The following is an 11,367-nucleotide window of genomic DNA, read 5'->3' as shown; positions in this document are numbered from 1 at the left end:
CATCTCAGCATTTAATACCATCATCCCTCAGAGACTAATGGAGAAACTCCTCCTACTCGGCCTGAACACCGCCACATGTCTCTGGATCCGGGACTTTCTGACGGAGAGACCTCAGTCTGTCTGTGTCGGAAATAACACCTCCAACTCTATCACGCTGAGCACTGGATCTCCTCAAGGCTGTGTACTCGGTCCATTGTTGTTTACACTGCTAAAACACGACTGTGCATCCGGACACAAGGGGACCACATCATCAAGTTTGCGGATGATACCACAGTGGTGGGACTCATTCATAGAAATGAGGAATCAATGTACAGAGAAGAAGTTAAACACCTAGAGGGTTGGTGCAGAGAAAATAATCTGGTGCTCAATGCAGACAAATTGAAGGAGATGATTATCAACTTCCGGAGGTCACAGCCCGAGCATGCTCCTCTCAGCATCAGTGACCGCACAGTGGAGAGAGTGGAGAACATCAAGTTCCTCGGAGTGCAGATCCCGCAGGACCTAAGCTGGAATAAGAACACCTCAGGGATCACGAAACGGGCCCAGCAGAGACTGTACTTCCTGAGGAAGCTGAAACAAGCCTCTCCCCATCAGCATCCTCAGGACCTTCTATAGTGGTGTGGTGGAGAGCGTTCTGACATATTGTATCTCAACATGGTACTCCAGCTGCAGTATGTCAGACAAAAAAGCCCTGCAGAGAATAGTTAGAGGAGCTGAGAGGGTCATCGGAGTTTCCCTCCCCTCTGTCCAAGAACTCTTCCTAAGCCGCTGCAGGAGCAGGGCACTGAACAAACAGACTAATCAACAGCTTCCTTCCACAAGCTGTTAGATTGCTGAACTGCTGAACTGGAGCATGCGCACTACTGCACTTCATGAACCTTAGTCATAGTTTTAGTTTTAAATTATTGTAGTAATATATTGTGTGTATTTACTGTGTTCGTGTCTGGGATCCCAGAGAAACACAATCTCATTTTTGCTGCACTGCTTTTGTAGGTACAGCTAAATGACAATAAAGCTTTGATTGATTGATTGATTGATTGATTGATTGATTGATTGATTGATTGATTGATTGATTGATTAGAAGAAAACAAATATTTTTTAAAAACTTTTTTACCAATAGCAACGTAAGAATGTCAGTCAAAACTAGATCAGAATCTCTGAAGTTTGACAAATATACATAACAACAAAACATCCAGTATTGAATCTGTATTCCCTCAAGCTCATGCTGTAATTTTGCATTATGACGAATGCAAGGAATGTATTTGGGGTAAGTAAAATTCCTAAATTCCTTAAAATTTCTAAATGTGAAATATAGGAACAAGAACAGAAACACAATCATTTCATTTAATGTTTTTAATTGTTTTTAAGTTGTTACATTTCTCTACAACAAATCAAAGTACCGTTTCAAATCAAGTCAGAAACCAAATAACAGAAAATATATCTTCCTTTTTTGAGAAAAGTTATTTACAATGAACAGTTCTTTTAAATCATATTCTCCCTGGTCATTCAAAGATGTTAAACATCTGATACGTCCTACATTTGAGACAGCTGATTCTGCTGTGACCAACAGACCTTAATTACCACAGATAAACAATGAAATAATAACCTGCAGTAGATGGGTACAATAAAAGCAACACCTACACATTGTAACGCGATCCAATGAAATAAAAACTTTCTTTCTGAAGCCAATTGTGTCCAATTTCCTATATACTTTGTCAGAATACCTGTATTGGACTGCATTATATTAAAAGGTGTGCTGCTGTATATTCTGTCAACAGGTTGCTATCAGGTGAGCAGGTGCATGTCAAAGACACTATTTCAAATAAGGGGTTTTATTTACTTGTGCGTTTCCTGTCTTAAAATCAAGACGCTTAAACATCAGCACATTGTACTTTGTAGGGGTCAACCCATGGCACTTTCAAAGCATGCACATCATGTCACACAAACACACATTTCAACTATCTTACATATCATTGTGTAATCACTGGATAAATCTTATAGTTGACCAACTGTCACATTTTTCGTTTGACACTGTACAGATTTTACGAGAAGTCGTGTTGTGCTCTCTCAACAAAACACAGTTTATAATCATCATTTATTGTGGTGTGCTAGTTCTACAACTACAACTTGTCAACTTTTTCTACTACAAAAAGAAAAACTTTATTTAATAGTTACTACAATATTTCTACAACACACATAAGTGTCTGTGTAAGTGTATGTCTGTTTTATCATTACATTTTTATCTGTCAAGTCTGTGCCTGCACAGAATCTCAGAAAAGCTTTAGGAGAGGAGAGGAGAGGAGAGGAGAGGAGAGGAGAGGAGAGGAGGAAGACTTGTCTTTGAATTCATCGCCTGGGTGAAAATAAGGACTAAACAACTGACCTTTCAAGTGTCTCAGTCAATATGAAATTCAATCCATGCACATAGTCCTGTATCATTGACCTCTTTCTTCTGAGGTTATTTTCTGTGCCATCAACTCTCTCCTCCTTCTCACATTTTACCTCATAAGAAACACTGGGCTGAAGTAAGCTGTGATTGGCTGAGATATCTCATATCAAACCATTTTAAGATCAAGAGCAGCAAATAAAAACTGCCAACAACAAGAATAACATTCTACACTGACAGAACATGGTGCATGTCTACATTATTAAATAATATAAAGTTATATTGAGCTCAGGAGAAAAACTTTAAAAAACCCTTTAAATTAGTTTTAAATAGAGTCAACTTAATAAGTCACATTTACAGATATATATATCCAAATATCACAGAGAGACTAAGATAAAGTCAGACAGAGAAGCAAACTTTTAAATAATTAAGAAATCTTGCAAAATGTACCTCCCTCTATAAGCATTTGTTAAATTTGTAAGTGTTTCAGCTAGGGCAGCAGACTTGAAATAATTAAATTTCATCTGTTTTCTGCTTGGTATTAAGTAAATATCTAATTGAACTCGATTTAACTTCCCTCTTTAATGGGGAAACTTACTTCTGCACTTTCTGTCTTCCTACTTCTTTGTTTTCTGTGCTGATGTTAAAAACACCACAAGACAACAGTGCTTAAAGGTCATATTTGTAAGAAAAGTTGATCTTTGAGTGTCATTCCCAACTCGTCAAATACTGACACTTTAGGATGACAGGTCGGGGCTGTCGCCACCAAAAAGCTTCAGTATTTGACCTGTGGGGAATGACACTCAAAAATCAACTTTTCTTACAAATACGACCTTTAAACTACATGACGTTGCAATTACAAATAACATTCAATAGTCTTAGCACATTATAGCACATACATTAAATAATAATTTTCCTGTAGGTTCATCACTGTGAGCGTTGCGTTTTACATTGTCACACTGTTTTCACCAGCCTGTCCTCGTCAGAAAAATGACTCATATTTACATTTGTTGTTAGGCGGTGTTTTCTAATGGCTGTAGTAATTATTACAGCAGCAGAAGAGGAAATCGGATGAAGTAGTATAATGGAGAGGGAGGAGGACAGGGGTGGATGGCTGGGTCAAACAAACACAGAACTTTAACCTATGAGACCGCTGTTCATGTCCAGTGAGAAACCAAAAGTCAGTTATTTTAACTTACTAATGTAGTTAAGTCACATCATGTACATAATGTTACTGAAGTAACAGAAGTAACAAAGTTATTTTAAGCCAAAACAAAATGTTTTCTAAACCTAACCAAGTAGTTTTCCTGCCTAAACCTAACCAAACTGCGAACGTACTGTACGTTGTAGGACTTGTACGCCTGCCGCTGGGACGTTGCAACAGTCATGTTGTTTTGGGAGTTACTGGCAATTGACCTATTCAGTCGTTTAGGTCTCAGGATGTTGGTTGGTGGTTTTCATATTGTCATTTAATACAATGTTATTCCAGAAAATCAATTATTGCTTCAAGCTAATTAAAAACTATAACCCTGCAAAATTATGATTATTTTCCCTCATCTGCAATCATATTGAGTTAGATCTATTTGTCAACATTAGAGAAGGAATCGCACCAAAGTAGTGTTAGAGCAACATATAAACCTGACCTTTACTCACATATTTAGGATGATCTGCAAACAAGGGAAAAACAAGTTCCCTAGTATCTTCTGTTGATTTGTTTCAGTTACTAAAATGGACATTCAAGTTTAAATTCAACACAGTGAGAATATGGATACTGATTATATAATTTCATAATGTTGCATCTATTTACCCCACCAAAAAAACTTCTTTTCACATTTCTGTTTGTGTGCACATAATGCTGATATATAATAATATGTATATTATTTAGATATCATGTTAAATTGTGAGCTTAACAGGTGGGTTGTAGTGGATTAAATCATCCATGGTCTTACCATTTTCATTTGTATTGTAGTAACACAGTCTTGCTTTAAATATTTCATTATCTTGAGATAACAGGTTTTGTCATGATCATGATTGTCTCATGTTTTCAGTATAACAAATATTACTGTCTTTTACAATTATTAACCTTGAAGGATTGATTCCCAAGTTTTCAAGTCTGTTTTAAAACAATAGTCAGTTGCCCTTTGAACATTAAAACTGGTTTTACCTGCTGTATTTATTTGTCTTGCTGGCTATGAATATTACTCTTCCTAATGCACTTATTTTACAAGTGGTTTTGGGCTAAATGTATGCCTAAATAGTCTAACTGTATCAATTTAACAAACAGTAAGCATATTGTCACATAGAGAATGTGTAGGCCTGCATTTTAGCCTTTTACCATGATGGATTCATTAAGACAAGGACGTTTCAAGCCCATCTAATGATCTAAAAGGTTACACTTTGTGACATGGTTAGAAATACTGTTGTAGAGTGACTATATGTGGTTAATAGTACACAGTTTAACACATGCAGAAACACTGGTGTGGTCCTTGAATTGTTATCCTCCTTTGTCCCTTATTGCTAGGGTCAAGGGTTTGGGGACTGGAGCCTTTCCCAGCATGCAGTTCCCTGGTCCACCACACGTACACAAATTCTCACTTATGGGCAATTTAGGGTGTTTTTGGAGAAAGCAAAGCACTGCTTTGCACATGATGTAATCTAGTAAAAAGTAAAAAGAAAAATGTTTAAAGGAGGAGCCCGACAAATATAACTTCCTGTACTAATGCACACCCTCCCATATGTGACACTGTTACTGGCTATAATCTTTGTGCCTTGTTTGATTTCAATAAAAATGTCACAGTTTTCAAACCAGAATGGGATTGGTAACATCCTCAGTATATTCATGAACTGCTGAACTGTGATTACAAAAAACTGTCATGAATTGATAATTTCAAGCCTACCAATCAGTAAACAGTATGCCCGTTTGGTGTGTATCCATTGGCTGCAAGCCCATTGGCCTCGTTCTTGGGAGTTCCACCACACGATTGGGTTAGAGGTACATTGACTTTGTCTGACTGGCTGGCAGCCAGCCTATCACGCTCTGCCTTTGCAATGATCAGGTTTCTACGGTGGTAGAACAGATAGCCTGGTAACAGGAAGCCAGCCAGGGAGAAGATGAGAAGGCCCAAATTGATCTGTTGTAAGGAGAGACAAGTCAGTGCATGTGACAAACCTGTTATAAAACCACTTCTATGTATGTACAGTACATAGTCCTATGTTCTCTCTGATCGTGTGTGCATGTGCTCCCTACCCAATACGGATCTCCACTCAGGTGTCCCACCATCAGTATGAACAGTGGCTGTTGGAGCAAGGCAAAAGCAGCACTGATCATTGACTGCATGCCTGTCAGTGTACCAAAGTGATTGGCTGGATACCTAGAGTGGGAGGAGAGACAGAAATGGTTAAAAATCAACAAGAGAAAAAAAGTATTTATTTACACTTATTTACACTGCTCATGTACAGTCACGCATCCATTTCAGACTAGGTGTGTGCTGATGTTTGTAGCTTCTACTGCTTTTACACCAAAATTAGCTTGTATATGAGTTTGTTTGTTTTTTAAAACATGTGTAAACCTGCTAGGAATAGGCAATTGGCTCCTTCCCATTGCCAGGAGACAAGATCACTTTCTGTTTGTTTGTTTGTTTGTTTGTTTTCTTGTTTGTTTGTATTATTTCTTGACTGTCATAAAAACAGGGAACAGTAGAAAGCATGACATCATACACTAGGGTCAGAATATCAGAATTCCTAAGCCACTGCTGGAGCAGGGCATGAACATCGTCAGGGACCCCTCCCACCCTCTCCACACATTCTTTGAACTGCTCCCATCAGGAAAACGGTTCCAGAGTCTAAAAGGCCGAACAAACAGACTAATCAACAGCTTCCTTCCACAAGCTGTTAGATTGCTGAACTGCTGAACTGGAGCATGCGCACTACTGCACTTCATGAGCCTTAGTCATAGTTTTAGTTTTAAATTATTGTAGTAATATATTGTGTGTATTTACTGTGTTCGTGTCTGGGATCCCAGAGAAACACAATCTCATTTTTGCTGCACTGCTTTTGTAGGTACAGCTAAATGACAATAAAGCTTTGATTGATTGATTGATTGATTGATTGATTGATTGATTGATTGATTGATTGAATGTGTACGACCACTAGTCAAAATACTTCCATTTGCATTTATTTAGAATGTTATACTTTTTTTCTTCATTTTAATTGATAATAAGAGATTAACAGTTTGAGTGAAAAGTTAAATCTTTGAAAAATGTCCATGAATGCAAGAATATCTTTGGTTTGTAACCTTTTGCTGCTGTGACTGTGTGTGCTCGAGCTGCATGGACTCCACAAGTGAGTGTAAAACCGGCTGACTCATGTTATCCCAGCATGATCTAACAATGTTCCACAAAGCATCTTGTGATGTCGCAGAGTGCTTTCTCAGTCTCCAAGTGCCCCAATAAATGTTCGACCAACATTAGATGTTGTTAAAATATGACTTTGGCAAAAGTGAAAGTCACCCATTCAAAAAGTAATAGTGTATAAAGTATCTGTTATTAAATGTTGTTGGTCAGTAACACATGTCTCTCCTCCTCCGCTTATGCAGTAAAAGAGAAAAGACCTTTTCTGGTAACCCTGACTACTTTATCCAATCAGGACAGAGAACTCCATAAAGAGTCTGCTCATGAATGCTCATAGAGCAGGATCCTCCTGTTTGCCGCTATGTCTGGCAATTACTGCTGCATGTTCAAGTGGTGACATAGAGAGGAGGGAGGGGATTGCCTTTTTCTGATTATCAGAGTCATTTTAAAATAGATTTCCAATAAAATTTAAAACGCCCTACTTTGGCTCTGATGCAGCATGCAATCTGCAAAGTGACTAGTAACTAAAGTTATGTATTAACTGTAGTGGAGTAAAAAGCACAATATTTGCCTCTGAAATGTAGTGGAGTGGAAGAACAGTATAAAGTAGAAGAAAATGGAAAGTAAAGAACAAGTACCTCAGAAGTATGGTAATTGATTAAATGTACATTCCATCACTGCAGTACAGTTTGTGTAGCTGTCTTGCTTAATAAAGCAGTCTAACACTGGCTTGGTCGGTGCATTAAGTCTTTCTTTGTACACTTGTGGGCATCGTGGCTGTAAACATAACACTGACATTAATATCACCTGGAAATCACATTAGCATTGATTTAGTCATGTTTCCAGCCATTTGTCAGTCCGATATTCACGCTCTGTTTAGCTCTAATTTGGTCTCCACCAAAAATGTCTGTCTCTTTAGCTGCATAATGTTCCACTATGTTCACCAGCTAGCTCCAAACTTTGTCTATCTGCTGTTTGTATTAGGCAGGTAGTGTCCAGTGAGTTTCGAGCTTTTTCATGTTAAACAGTTGCCTGCTTTTGGCCTAAAATATGGAAATATAGTTGATGAGAGTGAAAACCAAAGCAATGAGCTGAAAGATGCTAAACAGCTCTTTAGGGCAAAGGGGAAGTATAGAGTCATGTGATTATTGTTGTTCCTTTAAGATCCATTATAAAAATGTTTATACATTTTTACAACAGCTTTAAAGATGGTCTTGATGTTACTCACACAGCAGCATAGAGACCTCCACAGCAGGAGTGGATAAACCCTCTCACTATGGTATGCAGAACAAAGGACATCACCTAACAGAGAAGGAACGACAGAGAACAGACTTAGTAATGATCATCAAAGCATCACTGTGTGTTTTTTTTATCTGTGTGTGTCTGTAAATTCACAAGAACTGGCACTGTATTAGCAGGCATGCAAGTATTTATCGAACCTGTATGGGCAGGTTGTCAATCAAGGAAATGATTCCAAAGGTGACCAATAGAATGTTGGTGAAGATGTAAGCTCTCATGGCATTGGTCAGTTTCTGGATTTTTCTGTCTCTCTTTGGGGGATCTGATTGGCTGAAGGGGACAAAGGTCAAAAGAGGCTTACAGCTAACAAGGATGAGTGGATACAGGAGTATGAACGTGTGCTATTATCAACAGGACTGGATTTTGTCCTTCATCTTTTACAGTTAAGGAAGGGATCTCTTTAGGGCCAATATGGGTGGCAACCAATCACTCTTACAGTGTATAGCCTTTACAATAAACACACATATATCTGACTGCTATACAACATTTTATATGAAGCAAATCAATGCCTAAACCTAAAGAGAAGCCACTGAACCTTCCTCATACCTCTTCTCTGCTTGTGCATATGCATTTTCCTCCTCACACTCCTTCATCTTCCAGTCCATGATGTAGCCAATCAAAGGACAGGTCAGTAAACACAGCAGCTGCATTGAACCGAAGATAGAGGAGTAGAAACCAACTGGGGAGGACATGCAGAGAGACAGTGAAGTCCAGAAATGCATGTGGTAAATAAAAAAGTAGAAGTCAATGGGAGAAGCCTGAAGCATGTACATCACGTATTATCAGAGCTGTGGTCAGGATTTTGGAAATACTGAGGTCATGAAGCTAAAATGTTTAAGGGGTTAATTCCCAATATGATGTTTCACAGTGTTTCAAAGCCTCTCCACATTGGTAATTACAATTCATATTAAGAAATATTGGATTCTGTTGGAAAACACTGGGTCTCAAAATACCGTTCACACCATTAACTGTAGATGGTAAACTCCCCCCAGGTCCCTTTATTCCCATAGAAAATACCAAAGACATGACCTCAGAGCCTCAGTGATGCTTATGGTCCAACTTTTTTCTTTGTACCGAAGTACATCCATCAACTCAGTGATGAGAGGCTTGTGCTCTGAAAGCATGGGATGTAATCATTAATGGCATCGTCCTCAACTGATAGCTGCTTATTATGACCCATATTTAAGTTTCTTGTTAGATGGCAACCTTTAGTGGCTGTAGTAATTATAACAGCAGCAAAAGAGGAACTCAGGCAGAAGTATAAAGACCATAGCAGCCTGCTTAAAGACGAGGCTGGAGATGGATGGTGGGCTTAAACAATTAGGTTTAAGTAGGAGACTGGTGTTTGTGTCATGTGTGTAACAAAACCTCAACGGTTAGTTATTTTAACGTACTTATGTGGTAAAGTGACCGTCATGTATGTACATACGCCATATGATCAATTCCTATGACATACACACAAGGCCTTTTTGTCCAACATCAGTTTTTGACCTCACAAATGCTTTTTTTGGCTAATTGTTGGCCTTGCTGAGCCACAAAGGGGGGTGCATCTCCATATGAAAGCCACTAACTTTTGGCCATGTAGTGTTTAAGGTTTGTCTGTCCACTTTAAATACTGAGCATCATGACTCTTACCTTGTTCCTCTGCCTCCTTCTGCAGCTCTTCTGAAGCTGAAAGAGACAAGAGCCGCAGGACAGACATCACCACAGATGATTCATCAGAAATACAAATAAAATGGTTGAATGTACACAGCATTACTGGTAACATCAGTTTGACCCAGCTTCTGTCTAAATGACTGTAATTGTTTCAACTGGAATTTTCTTAATTGATGGCAAAGGAATCCAAACAGTGTTGGTGCCCAATGCTCAAAACAAAGTAAAACTACACTTCATGTAGGTTATCATTCTTACGCTTTGGGTTGCCGTGGGTGACCAAGAACTCCAGCATCTTGTTAATGGCACCCATGAAGAAGATCAACCTCAGCTGGGTCATTGCCATGGTGATGAGACTCCACAGGAAGATGGGAGAGCACATAGAATGACATAGGGGCACCGAGCCTGAAGGCAGACAGACGGACAGAGAGATAGTATGTGGAAGCAGTCTTTAGTTCAGGTAGAGGACTTCACAGGGAGTCACTCTGTTTGCAGGGACTATGACAATAGGTCATTGTTGGGTCACAGGAGCAGAACCTGGATCCTGCTCCATCACTTTACCAAAACGTACTTCTTCACAGTCAATCAGAGTCATTTAAGATGCTCAAAGAAACCCACTGGAGCTGTTCAGAGTCTGTTGCAAAAGACTTTACTGTGTTCTCCCAGACAGCAACCTCAATACACTCATGCTGACCTGGAACTGGAGCTCTCAGAGCTCCTGGTTTTATACTCTTGGAGATCTCGAGGAGTCTCCACCTATTTTCTTAAAACACTCCTACTGAGACGTGTTTCTATTGTGTATTACCTAGCCTGGGATTTTAGGGACTTTCTAATGGTTTCCCATTAGGAAATTCCCCCTATAAGCACATTTTGATATTCGGTAAACTGACAAAATTACTTAAATGTCATAAGATTATTATTATACTCATTCATTGAATTAGTTATTTATTTTAGCTTATCTATTTATATATTTTGGTATTCAAACGCAAGTGGATTGTCACATAATTTAAGAAAAGTGTAGCTTTAAAAATGAATCAATAAATATACAAACAGTGAAATAAAATTTTAGACCAGAGATTCTTTAAGTATTTTTAAGTATTTTTTTAATGTTTTAAAATGTATGTTAAACATTATTTAAAGAAGGCCGGTCTTTTCTCCTCTGTTTAGGACCTCAAGTGACCTGAGGCCCTGAGCCAGTTACTGGGCTACAGCAAACAAAAAACAAACTTTAACATTACAAAGTAAAGAAAGAGTTAGCTTACAACATAATCACAAATTTACAAAGTGGTCCCTGCACAAACAATCCTGCCACTCTTCTTGATGTCAGATGAAGGTTTTGGCAACTGACACAAAGCAAGTTTGTCATGGTTCATATCACTTAAGATGCTTGCGTATCACTACATGTATCACTATGTATCATAAATCCCCTCCTGCCCTCCACTGAGGAACCTATAAAAGAAGCAAGGGTCATTTGGTCCCCAGTGCCAGACTTGAAAGTTCTCTCAGTTATCATAGTGGTAAATGTGCAGACCACTCCATCATTTCTCCCCTTTCAGTTCCACTCAGTATTTTGGTTTGCTGTTATTCAGCTAAAGTTTCACGTGTTTAAAAGGTACACTTGGTTTTCGCAGCCTCTGATCAAAATAAAATACATTTCAAGGTACCTGTAACTTTTTTTAA

General features: G+C 38.6%; 1 protein-coding gene across 2 annotated transcripts in view; it reads right to left on the bottom strand.

Moving 5' to 3' along the window:
* Window positions 1-1,344: 1,344 nt before the first annotated feature.
* Window positions 1,345-11,367, bottom strand: part of slc43a1b (solute carrier family 43 member 1b) — a 32,581-nt gene continuing 22,558 nt past the window's right edge. Inside the window, exons 9-16 of one of the 2 annotated variants that reach the window (XM_084364368.1) lie at window positions 9,946-10,092; window positions 9,670-9,705; window positions 8,581-8,713; window positions 8,175-8,304; window positions 7,964-8,037; window positions 5,634-5,757; window positions 5,284-5,517; window positions 1,345-5,041 (exon numbers count right to left, since the gene is read on the bottom strand). In XM_084364368.1, coding sequence (XP_084220494.1) covers window positions 5,287-5,517; window positions 5,634-5,757; window positions 7,964-8,037; window positions 8,175-8,304; window positions 8,581-8,713; window positions 9,670-9,705; window positions 9,946-10,092 — 875 coding nt within the window. In that variant the 3' untranslated portion in view covers window positions 1,345-5,041; window positions 5,284-5,286. Of the gene's footprint in view, window positions 5,518-5,633; window positions 5,758-7,963; window positions 8,038-8,174; window positions 8,305-8,580; window positions 8,714-9,669; window positions 9,706-9,945; window positions 10,093-11,367 lie in introns of both variants that reach the window. The other variant, XM_084364367.1, reaches the window with a different exon arrangement.

The sequence above is a fragment of the Pagrus pagrus genome (assembly GCF_965226575.1).
Source record: "Pagrus pagrus genome assembly, chromosome: 2".
Classification (NCBI taxonomy): Eukaryota; Metazoa; Chordata; class Actinopteri; order Spariformes; family Sparidae; genus Pagrus; species Pagrus pagrus.
The sequence above is the reverse complement of the archived record's forward strand: the minus strand, read 5'-3'. Positions and strand labels throughout refer to the sequence as shown.